This window comes from Aphelocoma coerulescens, chromosome 29 (genome assembly GCF_041296385.1).
Source record: "Aphelocoma coerulescens isolate FSJ_1873_10779 chromosome 29, UR_Acoe_1.0, whole genome shotgun sequence".
Taxonomy (NCBI): Eukaryota; Metazoa; Chordata; class Aves; order Passeriformes; family Corvidae; genus Aphelocoma; species Aphelocoma coerulescens.
Window position 1 is genome coordinate 1,968,600 of NC_091042.1, and position 17,766 is coordinate 1,986,365.

General features: G+C 65.9%; 2 protein-coding genes across 2 annotated transcripts; both read right to left on the reverse strand.

The window, feature by feature from the left end:
• Nucleotides 1–599: 599 nt before the first annotated feature.
• SHMT2 (serine hydroxymethyltransferase 2) lies at nucleotides 600–5,752 on the reverse strand. Its single transcript, XM_068997640.1, has 12 exons — nucleotides 5,636–5,752; nucleotides 3,959–4,159; nucleotides 3,777–3,856; nucleotides 3,423–3,623; nucleotides 3,261–3,342; nucleotides 2,592–2,714; nucleotides 2,384–2,523; nucleotides 2,083–2,248; nucleotides 1,906–2,005; nucleotides 1,547–1,702; nucleotides 1,181–1,288; nucleotides 600–1,002 (listed from the first exon to the last, which is right to left on the reverse strand). The coding sequence occupies exons 1-12, from the start codon at nucleotides 5,657–5,659 to the stop codon at nucleotides 875–877; spliced, it is 1,509 nt and encodes a 502-aa protein (XP_068853741.1). The 5' UTR covers nucleotides 5,660–5,752; the 3' UTR covers nucleotides 600–874.
• A 1,543-nt stretch (nucleotides 5,753–7,295) lies between these two features.
• Nucleotides 7,296–13,120, reverse strand: NXPH4 (neurexophilin 4). Its single transcript, XM_068997716.1, has 2 exons — nucleotides 13,070–13,120; nucleotides 7,296–8,178 (listed from the first exon to the last, which is right to left on the reverse strand). Exons 1-2 carry the CDS (start codon nucleotides 13,118–13,120, stop codon nucleotides 7,405–7,407), a joined length of 825 nt encoding a protein of 274 aa, XP_068853817.1. The 3' UTR covers nucleotides 7,296–7,404.
• Nucleotides 13,121–17,766: the final 4,646 nt, after the last annotated feature.

The window sequence follows — 17,766 nt, forward strand, 5'->3', positions numbered from 1 at the left end:
TCACCCTCACCTCGTGGCTGTAATTAACTCGTAGGACAGTAATAAATTAGTGGGGGGGGGGCATGGGCGGCAAATGGGATTCTTTATGGTTTCCCAGAGCCAGGAACGCTGGAGATGTTATCACCCCCCCGGGAAGGCTGGGACTGGGGGGGGTGTGGGGGGGGGGGGTCGCATCCTGCTGGAAGCAGGACAAGCCCTCGGATGCTGTTTCCGCTCTCCCACGCTCCAGGATCGCCCCCACCCCGGCCCCTCTGGAGAAGGGAAGAGCTGGGAGGGGTGGAGGGGTCACACCCACACGTGCGAGCGATGTCCTGGATGCGTGTGCACCCCCCCCGGGGATACGTGACACGGGGCAGGGTGCGGCTGGTGCCCATCTGGGCAGGAAAAAGGGGGGAAAGATCCCAAGCTATGGCCCCCACACTCGACCCCACAACTCAGCGTCACCCCCTGCCCTCAGAGCCCACCAGGGGAAGCACCAGGATGGGGACACTGAGGCACGAGACCTCCCCCTGCCCCGGGTCTCCTGGCATGGTGCTGAGGGGCTCCAGCGACCCGACCCCCACCTCCCTCTGCCCCCCAGCACAGCACCCACACACCTCCAGGCTCTGCCCCCACATTTATTAGCAACCCCTCCCCATAGAAAAGTGCAAGATGAGGCTGGAACAAGCGGTGCCCCCCGCCCCAAGCAGGGGCTGGGGGGGGTCTCTGTACCCTAACACTGAGAGCAGGACAGGCGCACGCCGCCCACACCCCGGGGACGCAGCACCCAGAGGTGATAACGGGGAAGAAGGGGAGGAGGGAAGGCAGAGGGTGGGTCTCAGCCTCTCCTTGCTCCCCCCAGTGACCCCAGCCTGGCAGGAGGGGTGTCCCCCCCTCAGTGGTCGCTGAAGCCGGGCATGGGGAAGGCACGAGCGAAGGTCTCGACGCGCTGGCGAAGGTTGCTCAGGCGCTGCTGCGTCTCCGAGTCCTGCAGCAGGAAAGTCTTGAAGTCCTGGAGCTTACCTGGGGGTGGGGGGCAGCAGGTGAGGAGGGCGGGACCCCACGGCAGCCCCATCCCTTCCCAGGTACCCGCGATGGGCGCTGGCACTGGTGTGGGGAGCAGGGCTGGCACCACGAGGGCAGCAGGGCTGACGGACACCCAGGAAGAGGGAAATGGGGGGGAGACCCCCCCGTCGCTCACTGGTTTTGCTCTTGACGTCCAGGGCCAGCGTGATGCCCTCATCGATGAACTCCACGACCTTCTGGAAATCCTCCTCACGGAACTGGCGGGAGGTCAGCGCGGGGGCACCTGGGGACGGAACCCATCAGGGATGGGACCACTGTGGGGGCACCAGCCCCACAAGGAGCTCCCAGAGTCCCAGCCCCTCACTGGGGCTCCCCCAGTCCTGGTCCCCATGGGGTCCTGCCCCCTTTCCGGGCCAAAACCGGCTCTGAATTCCCGCTTGGAGTCCTCAGAGAAGGGTGAAACAGGGTGGGGATGCTGTGGGGTGAAAGCCTGGGGACCCCCCACCCCAGGGATGGACCCTGGCCAGGGCCTGCCCCTCACCGAGGCGCAGCCCCCCCGGCGTCAGCGCGCTCTTGTCCCCCGGGCACGTGTTCTTGTTGGCAGTGATGGAGACGAGCTCCAGCACCCGCTCCGCCCGCGCCCCATCAATGCCCTTGGGCCGCAGGTCCACCAGCACCAGGTGGTTGTCGGTGCCACCTGGGGAGCAAAGGAGAGGGGTGAGGACCCCTGAGCACCCCCAGACCCCGATGCCACCCCTTTCCTGCTCTGCAGTGCTGCCTCTGTTCCACCTCACCCCCTCCAATCCCCCTGCACTCCCCACTGCTGCCCCGAGACTGAGCGGGGCCACTCGTCCCAAAGCTCACCCCTCTTGTCCCCAAAACTGCAGAGCTGAGCATTACCTGACACCAGGGTGTACCCACGCTGCAGCAGCGCCTGTGCCATGGCCTTGGCGTTCCTCAGCACCTGCTGGCAGTACTCCTGGAAAGCCGGGGAGCTGGCCTGGCAGCGGGGACACCCCATCAGCACCAGGGGGGCCAGGTCACTCCCCGCCCCGAGCCCCCCACCCCAGCACGGACCTGTTTGAGGGCCACAGCCACGGCAGCAATGGCGTGGTTGTGGGGTCCCCCTTGCAGGGAAGGGAACACGGAGAAGTTGATCCTGTCCTCCAGGTCGTAGAGGGTCTCCTTCCCTGTCTTCTTATCCACGGAGCGCACGCCCTTGCGGTAGAAGATCAACCCCGACCTGGTGGCAAGAGACGCTGGCACCGCTCCTCCTGCTGTCACCCCATGGGTGACACCACCCCCATGGTGGGGGACGAGTAGCAGCTCCATCCTCATGGGGGGGGTCCCAGGGGTTCCCGAGGGGTCGCAGCCTCACCTGGCGCCGCGCAGGGTCTTGTGCGTGGTGCTGGTGACCACGTCCGCGTGCTCGAAGGGCGACGGGATGGCCTTGGCCGCCACCAGCCCGCTGATGTGGGCCATGTCCGCCAGCAGGTACGCCTTGACCTCCTCGCACACCTGGGGACACCACGGTCACCTGCTGGCCCCAGACCCCCGGCCCCAGCCCCAGGCCCCTCCCCACGTACCCTCTTGATGCGGGCATAGTCGATGAGCCGGGCGTAGGCGCTGGTGCCCGCGATGATGAGCCGGGGACGGAAGAGCCGCGCCGTCACCTCCAGCTGGGCATAATCGATCAGCCCCGTGGCCGGCTGTGAGGGACAGACAGACAGACAGACGGGTCAGTCAGCCCAGGGACAGACAGACACAGAGACAGATAGAAAGATGCGTCACTCAGCCCAGGGCTGGATGGACAGACAGACAGAACTTGGTCAGTCATCCCTGTGGCCAATGGTAAGGGACAGACAGACAGATTGGTCAGTCCAAGGACAGACAAGCAGGTCAGTCAGCCCAGGGACAGACAGACAGAGAGGTCAGTCAGCCCCAGGGATGGCTTCGAGGGATGGACAGACAGACAAGAGAGCTTGGTCAGTTAGTCCAGAAACAGCCAGCCTGGTCATCCTGGGAATGGACAAATGGACAGACAGACAGACCCCTCTGCCCCCTGCCCTGAGCACAGCACGTCCAGTTGAGCCCTGGGCATCTCCTGTGGCACTGGGACACGTTGGGACATGAGAGGAGACAGAGGGCAGGGGTTTGGCAGAGCAGCTCGGACACCTCGGGGCCACCTCAGGGCCACCTCGGGGACAGCTCAGGGCTCACCCCTCAGCTACAGACCCTCCCTTCCCCCAGCTCACATCAAGCTTGTAGGGCATCGACTCGAAGAAGATGGAGGTGGCCGAGATCCTCTTGACGTCGGTCATGTACCCGTGCGTGAGGCTGTGGGGAGGGCAGGGGGTGAGGCCGGGACCCCGGGGGGGTGGTGGCCCCCAGGCTGCCCCCCCCAGCTCCCCACGTACTGGCCCCCGTCGGGCAGGTCCAGCCCCATCAGGCGGTCGTGGGGCTGCAGCAGGGCCGTGTAGGCAGCGAAGTTGGCCGGGGAGCCCGAGTAGGGCTGGACGTTGACGCCCCAGCGCGTGGGGTCCAGGTCGAAAGCCTCCAGCGCCCGCTGCTCGCACAGCAGCTCGATCTGATCCACCACCTCGGCCCCCCCGTAGTACCTGGGAGACAGGGTGGGGTCACCAGGGGCTCCCCACTGCTACCCCCCCACCCGACCCCATGGGGTGCAGAGGGCAGCCCCCACTTGGGAGCACCTTGGGGCTCCCCTGGGCAGCCGAACCCCCAACCCCCCCCCAGCCCACTCCCCGCTTTACCTCTTCCCAGGATACCCCTCCGAGTACTTGTTGTTGAGGCAGGAGCCCAGGGCTTCCAGTGCTGCCCGGCTGCAGAAATTCTGGGGGGAAAAGGTGGATGGGAATCGGAGCAGCCAAACCCCCCCTACACAGGGGGTCCCCCAGGCCCGTCCCCACCCATGCCCGAGCCCCCCGGCCCCCACCTCAGAGGCGATGAGCTCCAGCCCCCGGCACTGCCGATCCTTCTCCTTCTGCACCAGGCTCCACATTTCGGGGTCACTCTCGGCCAGGCTCTCCTGCCCCGTCCACCCCGGGACGTGCCCGGCGGCAGCGGCGGAGGCAGCGGGGCCGTGCTGTGCCCGCTGGCTGCCGGTGCTCACCCGGCCCCCCCATCGCTGCAGGGTCTGTGCAGAGAGGGGGGGACAGGCTGTGACCCCTGGAGCTGCCCCAACCCGTCCCAGGACCTGCAGGTGACAGTGGCAGGAGCAGCACCCCGTGTTCTGTCTCCAGTCACCGGTATCACCCCGCAAGGTGGGCACATGGGGACCTCAAGGACCCTGCAGGGCACGTGGAGACTCCTCCATGGTCCCCCCAAGGCACATGGGGACCCCCTCAAGCTCCACAAAGGGCACACGGGGACCCCCAAGGACCCGTAAGGAACGTGGGCAACCCCAGGAACGTCACAAGACACATGAAGACCCCCACCCAAGCTCTCCACAGAGTACACAGGGACCCCACAAACCACATGGGGACCCCTCCCAGGTTCCCACAAGGCACAAGGGGACCCCCAGGACACACGGGTACCCCCCCAAGCTCTCCACAGGGTACACGGGGACCCCACAAGCTACATGGGGATCCCCCCAAAGCCCCCATAAGGCACATGGGGACCTCCAAGGACCCCACAGGGTACATGAACACCCCCTCAAGGTCCTCCCAAGGCACACAGGGACCCTCCCAAGGCACCTGAGGATCCTCCCCAAGTTCCCCACAAGGCACTCGGGGATCCACCCCCCAAGCTCGAGCGCACAGCCATGGGACCCTCCCCTCGTTGGACCCGGTGCTACCGGGGGGGTGGCCGTGGGGGGACCCCCTCAAAGTCCCCGTGCACAACCAGGGGGGCCCCCAGTGCCCTCCTCAGCCCAGTGCCCAGTGCCGGGTGATGTAACCGCCGCCGCCCCATTGCATCACCCGCGGGGCCGCGGGCACCGGGCAGGGGCCAAGGCCGGTGGCGGTGGCGGTCCCGGCCCCGGGGACTTTGGGACGGACGCAAAGTCCGCGGGTGGGGGGCGGGGGGGGCGGGCTGGGGTGGGGGGGGGGGGGGGGAACACCGGCATGGGGGTCCCGGTGCCCAAGCGGCCCAAGCAGGAGAACCGGGATGGAGTTGAGAGCCCCGGGGGCGATGGAAGGCGGAGGAAAGGGGACACACGGGGAGAACGACGGGGCACCGGGACATCCCCCCCCCCCACCAGTGGGCACCGGGACCCCCCCACTGGGGACGGGGACACGCCGGGGACCCAGACCCGTGCGTGCACCGGGGGCTGTGGCACACTGTGGGCACCGGGACCCCTGAGAGCACCGAAAGACCCCCGGGGACCGGGAACCCCCTGCGTTCCGAGACACCCCCTCCGAGCACCGGGACTTCCCGTGCACCGGGGGCCCGAGTGGGTGTTCGCCCCGCCCCTCCCCTCCCCCCCCGGGTACCGGGACCGTCCCCCCGGGCACCGGGACCCCTGAGAGCACCGGGAGACACCAGGGACAGGAGCGCCCGGTGAGCACCGGGGGATGCGGGAAGCGGGGATCCTTACCGGGGACGCTTACCGGGAACCGGAGACCTCCCCCCCGCCCAGGGACCGGGCCCCTCTCCCGGCCCCGAGGCTCACCCTGCCCAGACGGAGCGGCCACATCTCTGTCCGCGCTGCACGTGGGTCCCGGCCGGGTCCCGGTCCCGGTCCCGGTCCCGGTCCCGGCCCCCGCCTGGCCCCGCCCCCACGCGCGCGCTGCCGGGAGGGCGGAGCCACCGGAGCCCCGGGGCCGACGGGAAACTGGAGGTCCGGCAGCTCCCCACCCCCCAGCCGGGGTCAGCCGGGTCCCTGCACCCCCCCCCATCCCTAATCCTGGGGTCCCCCATCCCTCCAACCCCCTCACCCCAGGCCGGGGTCCCCCATCCCTCCCCCCCCGCCTCATCCCGGGGTGCCCATCCCTGCTCATCCCCCAAACCGCGGTCTCTCATCCCTGCACCCCTCCAATCCCTAATCCCCGGGGCTCCCTCCCCGCTGAACCCCCCATTCCTAATCCCGGGGGTCCCACCACCTCGCTCCCCCCCCGCCATCCCCCGTCGGGGAGGGATCAACACACTCCTTCTTTTTTCCCAGGCTTTTCTTTATTTTTCACTTTTTTTCCATTTTAATTTTCTTTAAAAAAAAAAAAAAAAAAAACAGATGAACAATCCCCTCCCCGAGAGGAGGGGGCACCCCCGGGAACCCCCCCATCGCATCCCTCACCGCCACCTGGCACTTCTTCACGGCGTGGGGTGGAGGGGCTGCACGCCTGGGGGGGGGGGGGGGCGGTTCTCCATGGAGTTTGGGGGGCGGGGGATCCATGGGCCACCGGGGGCACAGATGTGGCACCGGAGGGTGGCCAATGGCGGGGGGGGGGCTCCAGAATGCCTGGGTCGGGCCCTTGCACACGCGTGGTCTGGGCTGGACAGGTGTGTCACACACACAGGTGTGCACGGCTGGGAGGCTGCAGAGCCCCCCCAGTGTATGGGGTGAAGACTGAGCCCCCCCCCCCTGCCAGCACCTTGACACCCCCCCCCATACCGCCTGTGACACCCCGGAGGTGACATCGCATGGGGCTGTGCCCCCCAATGCACCCCCACACTGCCAGGGACCCCAGCCCAGCCCCCAGCAAGGGGGGGCTCCATGCCTGCACCCCCCCAGCTGCAGTAGGAGAGGTCTCAGTGGGTGGGGGGGGCCGGAACCCCCAGCACCAGTTGTAGCCGGGTGGGGTGGTGATGGAGTTTCAGTGGGTGGGGGGGGGGGTCTCAGTGGGTGGGGGGACCCCCAGGTACAGGTGAACCCCAGTGGTGGGGTCTCAGTGGGTGGGGGGACCCCCAGGTACAGGTGAACCCCAGTGGTGGGGTCTCAGTGGGTGGGGGGACCCCCAAGTACAGGTGAACCCCAGTGGTGGGGTCTCAGTGGGTGGGGGGACCCCCAGGTACAGGTGAACCCCAGTGGTGGGGTCTCAGTGGGTGGGGTCCGGGACCCCCAGCACCGGCTCTACCCCCAGTGATGGGATGTCACTGGGGGGGAATTGGGACCCCCAGCACTGGCTCTAACTCAGTGATGGGGTCTCAGTGGGTGTTGGGGACCCCCAGCACTGGCTGTACCCCACTGTGGTGCAGGGATGCTGCAGGGATGGGATGGCATTTGGTTGGGGGGGGAGGGGAATCTGCAACCCCCAACTGAATCCCAGGGTTGGGATGTCGCGGGGGGGGTCCAGGACCCCCAGCACTGGCTGTCCCAGAGCCCAGCACAGAGATGCTCCAGTGATGAAGAGGGGGCCAGCATGGGGGTGACAGGGGGGCCCCGAGTGACGACGGGGACACTGCACCCCCCCCATCCCCCACCCATCCCCTGCTCCACTGCCGTCAGCCGAAGTAGGGGTTGTCGTGCTGGAAGTTGTAGTCGGGACAGACCTTCTGGACCAGCTTGTAGTCGATGCTGAGGAAGGAGATGAAGATGCAGATGACCTTGAAGGGCTTGGCGCAGAGCCAGGCCGCGTGGCTCTGCGTGTGCTCCGTGAAGCACACCTTGGACGGGTCGTACAGGCACGGCTTGTTCTTCCGCGCCCGGTTCGTCTTCTCGTACTCCACGTGGCAGTTGAGCGCCTTGGCCGGGCGCCCCTCGGGCAGGGTGCTCTGCTGGGGAGGGGGCGGTGGCCGCGGTAGGGGTGGGGGGCCGGGCACCAGCACCTCGAAACCCACCGCCTTGGAGGGGGGCACGATGCTGACGGAGACGTTGCCCAGGCTGGAGGAGTTGTGTCGGAAGTAGACGCTGAAGGTGCCGTTGATGTGGTCGACGATCTTGCCCGTCACCAGGAGGCTGAACTTGAGCGTCTTGATGTTGAAGTAGAAGTCGCCCCACCCAAAAATCTTCTTGGTGCGGCTCGACTTGAGGGTGGGCTTGCGGTGGGCGCGGGGGCTCAGCAGCTCCCCAGCCGTCTGGTTCTTCTGCCAGTCCCAGGGGCTCCGGCCGGTGCCCGCAGGTGTCCCCGCACCCCGGGGAGGCTCTGCCGGGATCAGCCTCCCGGGATCGAGTGCTGGGGGCTTCAGAGTGCCATAGGGGACGTCCTTGAGGAGGCCAGAGGTGCCCATCTCTAGGTACCCCAAGGTCTTGGCGACGTGACCCCCAGCACACACCGTCTGGGGGAGAGAGGGCAGAGACTGCACGAGCTGTGCCTATGCCCTTCCTCGTCCTCCCACCTGCACCCTCCTCATCTTCTGCCTGCCTCCATCTTCTGCCTGCACCCCTCCTCATCCTCCTACCCACAGCCCCTTCCTCTTCCTCCCACCTGCACCCTCCTCATCCTCCCACCTGCACCTCCCTCATCCCTCTGCCTGCACCCTCCTCATCCTCCTACCTACAGCCCCCTCCTCATCCTCCTGCCTGCACCAGCTGGGCCGGGACCACAGCAGCCCCTTCCTGAGGTTCCCCTGGCCGCCAGGATGGACACCAGCGAGCAGAGCCAGATGCCAGCCCTAGCCTGGGACCCCAACTCTGACGTGTCCCCTGTCCCTCACCCCCCTGCCCACCTGCCCCCCGTGCCCCCATCCCTCATCCCACTGCTCCCAGGGTGCCCGCTGTGCCCTCCTGCCCTGCCAGCTGCTCTGGCACGCGGGATGCTGCTCCGGGAGCCCCGGCCTCGTCAATCACTGTCGCCCTGAGCTGGCAGGTGCTTGGCTGCTCTGGCAGTGTCTGCTCTGGATGACCTGGATCCCGGGGGGAGCAAAGGAGGGGGAGTGGGGAGGGGGTGGTGAGCAGAGGCACCAGCTGGAAGGGCTGGGGGAGCGTGGGGGGCTGTGCTCTGGTGGGAAGTTGAGGCAGGCCCAGGGAATGGCTCCTGTCATCGCTGGGGGCTCATGCTGGCATCACCCACCTTACGGAATGGCTTGATGCTGTTTCCTGTTTGGGAATGATCCCCATCAGAGATGATGGGGGTCCCATGACCCCCATCAGAGAGGAGTGAGCTCCCCATGCCCCCTCCTCCACGGCCGGGCAAGTCAGTGTGTGGGGTCTCCCCACAGTGATAGAGCAGCACCACGGGGGGACCCCAGCCACGGACCCCCACCCTCACTGCTGAGCCAGGGGCTCCGCCTGATCCATCCCTGGGATCCCCCTGAGGATCCATCCCTGGGATCCCCCTGAGGTGTGCCGGGCTGAGCCCCTAAATCTGCTCTGGTTGTGCTGTGCCAGAGAAAGGAACCCTGGGCAGGGCGTGCAACCCGGCCATGCCCATGGAGAAGGGATTTGGGGTGTTTCAGCCCCTTATGGGGCGGTCAGGGTGTGTGGCGCAGAGCTGCAGCTCAGCATCCATCCCTGCTCCCCCCTGCCCGGCCAGCCCCCCGCTCCCCCCGGCTCTTTCCAAGCGCGGCTGCTGCCTTCGCCCTTATCTATATTTCAACGCAGCTTCAAAGCCGGGCGCCTTCGCCAGCCGGAGAGGGTGGGGCAGGACCGGGATGGTGAGATAACAAGGGGAGGGGGAGAGGGGCACCGCCCAGCTGGGAGAGCTGCATTTTTGGGAGGGGGGTGGTGTCTGCACCCCAGCTCTGCTCCATCGCTCCGTCCATCACGCCTGGGACCCCTCACACCCCACTCTGGGGAAGCCGAGGGGCACCAGCTGGGAGCCCCCCAAATCCTTCTGCACCCACGGCGAGGGGCTGGGGGCTGCAGCCCGCGGGGAACACGCACAGCAGCACACGCTGCCGAGCCCCCACCACCGGGAAGGATTTCTGGAGGTTTCTGAGCTCCGCGCTGGATTTCCATCTCAGCCAGGGCTGGGAGCCAAGGCCGGTCCTCAGCAGTGCCGCAAGTGCCCGTGTCCTCCTCCCCTGCCTCAGTTTCCTTTTGCAGTGCCCCCTCTCCGTGATCCCGTGCAGGGCTGAGGGGGAATGTGATTGGATTGGAACGGGCTGCGATGGGACTCGCTGGAGGTGGCAACGCGGGAGGGACAGGGAAGGGACAGGGATGGGCAGGCAGTGGGGAGGGGACGCACTGGAAGCAGAGGGGGACAAACACTGGCAGCACCCGCTGTGTTCCTGGGGGCTGTGGGTGCTCAGGCCAGGCTGGTGCGGGACAGAGCCCGGGGCTGGGGGGCACAGGCCGGGCACGGACAGAGCAAACACCCCCCATCCCTGCAGGAACAGAGGCGCCCCAGCCCCTGCGAGCGAGGGGCCGGACTGGCAGCCCCCCAACCCCTCCAGCCCGTCGGCAGAAGCTGCTGGGGGAGCGGGGGATGAAAGGGAATTGCAGAGCAGGGCAGCGGCTGCGATGCAGCCAGGGCGATCGATTGCGGCACCAGCGCAGTCCGGGAGCGCGGGGGGACCCTCGCTGCCCGCAGCCCCCGCTGAGCCCGGGCCGGCCGGGGGGCTCGGAGCCTCCGGGCTCGGGGCAGGGAGGAGCCAGGCCAGGGACGCTTCAGCCACGCCAGCGCCGTGGGGAGCCAAGGTCACCCCCCTGCGCCCTGGCAGCGCTGTCGGCATTCAGGGCAGGTCCCGTGCACCTCGCGTTAAATATTAATGCTCCTGCTGTGCCGTCGGGGTGCAGCCGCGCACACGTGCCCCTGAACCTCCTGGACATGCGTTGTGGGTGCACAGGGGGTCCCAGTGCCAGCCCCTTCCCACCCTGTTCTCACCAGGAGCTGTGGCCAGTGCCAGGCAGGGCCGTGCCTGGTTCTGTGGCGAGGGGGGGGGCTCTGCTACCACGCACAGGTTACCTCGGTGTGCCTGAGATGGTTGTTTTTCACTGTCACATCGCACTGCTGATCTACACATCCCTGCCGCTCCCCTCCTCATCCTCTTGCCTGTGTCCCCCTCCTCATCCACCTGCCTGTGCTCCTCCTCATCCTCATCATGATCCCCGTGGCATCATTCCACGGCTTAGCTGCTCTCAAGCCCCTCGTGTGCCCTTCTGTACCCGCGTGGGGCTGCCGCATGTCCGCAGGCACCGTATGTCACCCCCCCCGTGAGCACACGGAGCCAGGCGAGGATGCGGGAAGGGCTGGAGGCAGCTGCAGAGGGACCGGGAAGGCTCTTGGTGCCGGCATCAATTTGGTTTGTCAGGCCCGGCAGTGATGGCCGCTCACATCCCATTTGCTGTTGGGGCCAAGCGCCGTCAGTTGCTCCCCCGAGACCCTCGGTCACCTTGGTGGAGGGCAGCAGAGCAGCGGGGGGGGGGACAGGGGGCTTGGCTGCCCCGGTGTGCGCTGGGATGAGCTCCAGCACCCCGAGAGTGGGGCTGGGAATGAAGGGGTATGGGATCATGAGGCAGAAGAGCCCCACCAGCACTAGGGGGGAGCAGAGAACCACGACAGCCCCCAACAAAGGCCTCATCTCTGCCACCAGCCTGTCCCTGTCCCCATGGCCAGTCTGTCTCCATGTCCACCATCACCCTGTTCCTGTCCCTGTCCCTATCCCCACGGCCAGTCTGTCTCCATGCCCACCATCACCCTGTCCCCATCCCTACCGCCAGCCTGTTCCCACCCCCATCCCTGTCCCCATCCCCGTTCCCATCCTGTCCCCACACCTCGGCGGGGTCCGCTGGCAGCACGGGCACTGCTCCGCTGCTCGGGGGTCTCCCGCTCTCCCCATGGGCGCGGGGTCAACCCAGCCTCTCCCCTGTCACCCCGGACGCCTTCGTTAGCGCGAGGAGATTAATTGGAGGTGGTGAGCGACAATCCCCGTGGGCCTGCTCCCCCCGGCACACGCAGCCCGGGGCGCCGTGGCATTTCCAAAGGTTAGCAGCAAACAAGGTGCCTCTGACAGCTCCCATTTATCTCCCGGCGCCGCGCGGGTGCTAATGCGGTGCCGCGGTGCCGCGCCGGGCTCCGCGGGCCTGCGGGAGGGACCCGGCGTGCCCAGGCGTGTCCGAGCGGCTGCGCGTGGGCGAGAGAGCGCGGAGAGCTCCGGGGCGGCTGTTCCCGAGTCTCTGGGTGAGCGTGTGCACCCGTGGGTGCCGCAGGTGTGTGCCCGGGCCACCTGCGTGCCCGAGCGATGCGACAAATGCCAGCGGGTGCTCTCGAACACACGCGCCGCTCCACATGCAGCTGGGTGTGCACAAACACCTCCACGTGTCCTGCGTGGCCCTGCGAGCGCGTCTGTGTGTGCACACGCACGCGGTGACACCCGCATGGTGACACGCACGCGGTGACACACGCATGCACGGAGTGAGGTGCTCGGTGTGGCTGTGCGTCCCGGGTGACGCGTTCCCCTGCTCCCCGTGCACCCGCCCCCGTCCCCACCACCATCCCGTCCCCATCTCTACCATGCGTGCCCGCCCCCATCCCTGCTGCCAGCCTGTCCCCATCCCTACCAACAACTTGTCCCCATCCCCGCTGCCAGCCTGTCCCCATCTCTAACAACAACTTGCCCCCGTCCCCACTGCCAGCCTGTCCCCATCAATGCCACCAGCCTGTCCCCACCCCTACACCCAACCTGTCCCCATCCCTACCAACAACTTGTCCCTGTCCCCACTGCCAGGCTGTCCCTGTCCCTACAGACAGCCTGTCCCAATTCCTGCCACCAGCCTGTCCCCATCAATACTATCAGCCTGTCCTGATCCCTATCCCCTATGTGTCCCCATCCCCACTGCCAGCTTGTTCCTGTCCCCACCCCTGTCCCCATCCTTACAGCCACGCTGTCCCCAACCCTCCCAGACAGGCAGGGTATGGCCTGCACACTGAGCTGCAAGTGGCCGCCCTGGGCAGCGCTTGGTGCCAGGGCTGACGTGCTGCTGGGCACCCCCGGGCTGGCAGCGGGGAGCTGGGGGCACTGGGGATGGCTGCAGCCGAGGGTGCTGCTCCAGGCAAGGGACCAAGGGCAAAAGGACAGAGGAAGAGGTAACACACAGGGACAAGTCGGGACACACCCGTGCATGGCCACCCTGCCACGTGTACAGTCACAGGGATGGCTGGGTGGATCCTGCTGGGAGAGGGGCTCAGTGAGACCCCCCTGAAGGCTTCCTCAGTCCTTCCTCTGCCTCTTCTGTGCTGCTGCGGCCACAACCCCTGATGGGGTGGTGGGCAGGTGAGCACGACACCCCCAACACCACGACGGGCACTCCCAGCATTGGGATGGACATCCCCAGCATTGGGATGAGCACCCCCAGCACCAGGATAGGCCCCCCCAGCACTGGGATGGGGCACCCCAACACTGGGATGAGCATCCCCAGAATCGGGACAGGAACCTGACACCAGCACCTCCTCAGCCAGAGGAGAGCCTGGATGAGCTCACCAAAGCCAAACCCACCAAATCCACCAAATCCAACCAAATCCAACCAAATCCACCAAACAACCCACCAAACCCATCCTCGGGTCCTTCCCGTGGTCCTGCTGGGGTCCCACTGCCGGTGACACCGAGATGCTGCATCCCAAGGGCCGGTGTCACCTCGAGCAGAACCATGACCCGCACGGGGCCAGGGGGGTTGGCTTTGGATCAGCTGTGCCTTCACCCCCCAAACAGACACCTCGCTCCTCGCCAACAGAAAAAATATGCAAATGCTGCAGCTTTATTAACGCGCTCGGCACGCGCTGGCTAATAAATATTTCATAGCCCGAGTAGGACTTTTTTTCTCCCTCCTCCTTCTTTCTTTCGTTTTGGTTCCTTTTCCCTGTCACTCGTTTCCTGCCTTTTCTTTCCTCAGCCGTTGTTTTATTTATTTATTACTTTTAAGGGCTTCACGGTGAGGCAGGAGCTGGGAGGTGGCTGGAGGGGGGGGGAAGCCGGGAAAAAATGTACATCCCGAGTCTCTCCCCCCACGGGTGAAAAAGGAAAGTGCTGTTAAGAGCAAAGGAAAAAAATATAATAGAAGGGAGGAGACGGCAGCAGGCAAAGGATTCGGGGCTTGTGTGACTCATTGGGCTGGAGGAGAAAAGGGAATGAATGGGAAAACAGGAGATAAACGGAGCAGGAGGGGGAGAGGGGGTGCGGGTGGGTGGGCAGCAGCCAGCAGAGAGGGGACACGGGGGCGGCGGAGGACGGGGACATGTGGCTGTTGGGCATCTGTCACCCAGCAGCCCCCTGAGCTGACCAGAGGCCAACAGGCCTGGAACCCCCTTGATTGACTTCAGAGGCACCCAGCTGCTTGTGGGGGTCACTGAGGCGGGGGCTCCTGCTGGCCACCCCCAGTCATGCTGTGCAGGACGTGGGGACAGGGGCAGCTCACGGGGACGGTGTGTGGGGACAAGGAAGTACAGCCAGCAGGGACGGGTCCCAGGTCACTCCCACACCTCTGGCGCCAGGGATGGCCCCCAGGATACCCACACTCCCCCTCCTCGGCCCTGCCTCAGTTTCCCCCCAGCAGAACAGGCTGTGGGGTTCCCTCCACCCCTCTTGCAGCTCTTCAGCAGGTGAGGACTTTCCAGGGCTGCAGAGAGGCAGCGGATTCCCCCAAGTCCCCCAAAAACAGGGGGACCCCAGGCCCGCGGCGACACAGCCCCCACCTTCTGCCTGGCTACTCCCCCCCACTCCAGCCACCCCCACCCCTCGCCTCACCATTTCACTTTATTATTGCAATAAATGTAGCCATAAAAGTGGCAGGTATTGGCGCGCACAGAGATCGCTGCTTCTGAGCTATGGAAATGTAATTTCGAGTGTGCCCGGGAAATTTTATAAGATCGTATCAGGCGGGATCATAAATCGCATTTCCAGCCCCCCCCACCCTACCCCCCTGGATGAGACAGGGCCAGTGCGAAGGTCACCACAGAGGAGGTAAATGCCGGCCTGTCCCCTCGGTGAGACCCCATCCCCATGCCCCCCACCCTGCACATCTCCCCCTGACATTCCCGGAGCCAGCTGGGATCTGTTCCCCCCAGGAAGTGGGGGGCAGCAGCAAAGACACAGCTGTCCCCCGCACCCCCCGACAGTGGACTTTGAGACCCTCCAAGAAACCCCCCAGGAGCGCTGGGGACCCTCAAGGGCATCGCTGGCGCTGCAGCTCCTCTGGGGTCACAAGGACCATGACCCACCACAGCCGAGTACTGGCTCCCATCAGGATCAGGGGACAGGGTGTCCCTGCAGCCCAACGTCCCCTGGGACCCTCCTCACGACCCCCAGGGCTGGATTCAGCCGCTCTTTGCAGCCACCACCCAGCCCAGGCTCCGGCCTCCTGCCGGTGCCAGGTGAGGCGTTGCTCTGCCTGCTGCAGACGGAGGCTCCGCTGCCCTGTGCCGGAGGGCCCGGGGGGGGGGACAATGAGAGGATCTCCCCCACTGTGACATCCGCCCAGCAGCCGGGACGGTCACGGGGGTCACACGGGATCTGTGCACAGCGGGGTGCGCTGGGAATTGATTTGGGATTGATTCGCGTCCCTGCTCTGTTCCTCCACAATGACTTTCCTTTTGCAACAGGGAAAAAGGCGGGGGGGTGGGGGGTGGGGGGGCACGGGGACGTGATTATTCCTTCAGCAGCAATCCAAGCGGCGGGAGAGGAAGCTTCATCTTTCCTGGGCCATTTACCTCCAGCGCCCGAGCGCGAAGGCTGAGCCAGGCACCGCGGCGAGGCTGGAGCTCGGCCAGGGCAGGGGGTGGGGGGGCTCCAGCTGCGGGGTCTCAGCGCGGCGTCACCCCACGCTTGGGCCACCGGCTGCGGGGACCTTGTCTCCCCGAAAGGAGGAGATGTGGATGCAGAAAGGGTGGGCAAAGTCATTAATCGGGGAGTGTTAATTGGCAAGGGTGTGATTAATGGTGGGGGCTCAGCTGGGGGCTGCTGTGGCAGGGGGGGAGCACCTGCCTTGCCCCCCATCCCAGCTCGGCCACCTCTGCCAGTCCCCAGAGGAAAACTGGCAATTAAAAACAGGAAGAGAGAGGGAAAAGCAATAAAACGGGACCCGGCTTGGAGCCAGAACGACACCGGGAAACGCAAGGGTGGGTGGGTCTGGCTGGGGGGCACCCCTGGGTGCCCCCCCTCCCCAGTCACTGCTCCCCCTCCTCGGTGAGGCTGTGCCAGCCACGCTCCAGGCTCCAGCCTTATTGAATCTCCCAGCTTAGGGTGCAAAGGGCACCAGAGGGAAGAGTTATTAAAAAAAGGGAAATGAGTCGCTTGGAAACCTTCTTTCGGAATAACAGTGTGTGTTTGTTTGGCGATAGATTAGCTCAGCCATGCTGAGCACACAGCACCCGCCGCAACGGCGGGCGGCTCAGGGAGCCGCAGAAACGGCGACAGGGGATGTATGGAGCCGATCCCGGCCCCGCGGGCACCGTCCGGGCACCGACCCGCCGCAGCCGGTCCCTGGAGCTCAGCACCCCCCGGGGCCCCCGGCCAGGTGGGGCTGCAGGGCAGCACCACCACCCAAACCCCACATCCTCTTCTCTGGCCCCAAATGTGCTGCACAGCTCCCAGCAACGAACCGGGTAAATTCCCCCTGAAAATGGGAGCTGGGAGGGTGAGAATTGGGGTGTCCTTGCATGGAAAGGGCTGACAGCATCTGCTAAGAGCAAAGCCATCTGTCGGCCAGCAGCCCAGGAGACAGCTCCTGGGTGACAGCAAGGCGAAGGAAGGGGTGAAGTGGATGAGTTTGGCATCCCGGGCCACCAGCCTCTGACTGGCATGGCCACCGGCGGAGAGAGGCAGCATTTTCCTGGGAAGGGTTAATCCAAGATGGAAAACCTGCCAGCAACACTCAGGTGCTTCACAGACAGCCGCTGTCTCACCTGCCTGTGCCAGAAAGGAGGGAAACCGAGGCACGGGCGCCAGGGGAGTATGGGGGGGCACATTCTGGCAAAGGCAGCAGGGATGGAGCAGGGTGAGGAAAGACACCGTTGTCCCCAACCTGGTCCTGCTGTGGCACCCAGCCACCCCATCTTGACTTCATCCTGGTGTTCCTGCCCGCTCCTGCCTGCTCCAGGGCCAGCATCACCCATCCTCTCCACTGCTGAGCCTTGCTCAGTACTGGGTGGGGGCCACCCCATCACCAGGACATGGGGCATCCAGGGCCGAGGGTGGTGTCAGCCTTCCAGGAAGGCCAGGGGGACGTGGATAGAATCTCCCTTCCTCGATCCAAGGCCGGCTGTGTCCAGCCGAGGGCCCTGGGTGCACCTGGGGGACTGGCTGGGACCCTCGGCAGGGGGGAGCCAGGCCAGCCCCACCCGGAGGGACCCCGAAGATTTAATGCTCAACGAAGAGAAAATAATGGAATGCATAAAAATAACGCAGGAGCCTGGGAAAGGCTGGGGAGGGGGGGGTGTCACTTGCAATCAGAGGTGGGCTCGTCCCCCTGCCTGTTCCAGCACTGCCAGCACTGCAAAGCCCGGGCGGCTGCAGCCGCGAAGGGTGGGGTGCCGGGAAGGGGTGGTCTGCACCCCCACAGTGGGAACAGCACCCAGATGGGCTGGGAGAGTTTGTCCATCCCAGCCGGGATCGATCCCAACACACCAGTGTCACCCAGCAGGGACTGTCAGCAAACCCACGGCCGGGGGGTGACACCCTGGGGGTCCCACACGCTGGGGGTCCCACACGCTGGGGGTCCCTCCCTTCCCTCCTGCGCAGGGACAAGGCTCTGCCCTGGGGGTGCAGCCCCTCCTGTCCCTTTGCCCGGTGCTCCCAGCACAGCCCTGGCGGGAAGCAGCACTGGGAGCCCCAGTCCGAGGCGCCCACTGGAGCCGGGGGGAAGCCAGTGGGATCCTCCCACCCATCCAGCTGCCTCCTGACCCCCAAAAGAGATCGGGAAAGTTTCTCCCCAACAGGCCCAGAGCACCAAGGGGCAGGAATGGCTCAGCTACCCTTCCCTGGCACCCGGTG

Bases quoted from the DNA above. Each gene is read 5' to 3' on its own strand.
- SHMT2 (XM_068997640.1), bottom strand. From the start codon at position 5,659: ATGTGGCCGCTCCGTCTGGGCAGG. The intron at 2,715-3,260 runs GTGAGCTGGGGG...TGTCCCTCACAG, and splicing joins CGATGCCCTACAAGCTTGAT to CCGGCCACGGGGCTGATCGA. The intron at 1,289-1,546 runs GTGAGGGGCAGG...TTCCGTCCCCAG, and splicing joins GCCGGGGGGGCTGCGCCTCG to GTGCCCCCGCGCTGACCTCC.
- NXPH4 (XM_068997716.1), bottom strand. From the start codon at position 13,120: ATGCTGGGGATGTCCATCCCAATGCTGGGAGTGCCCGTCGTGGTGTTG. The intron at 8,179-13,069 runs GTGTCGTGCTCA...TCTCTCCCCCAG, and splicing joins TGCCCGTCGTGGTGTTGGGG to ACGGTGTGTGCTGGGGGTCA.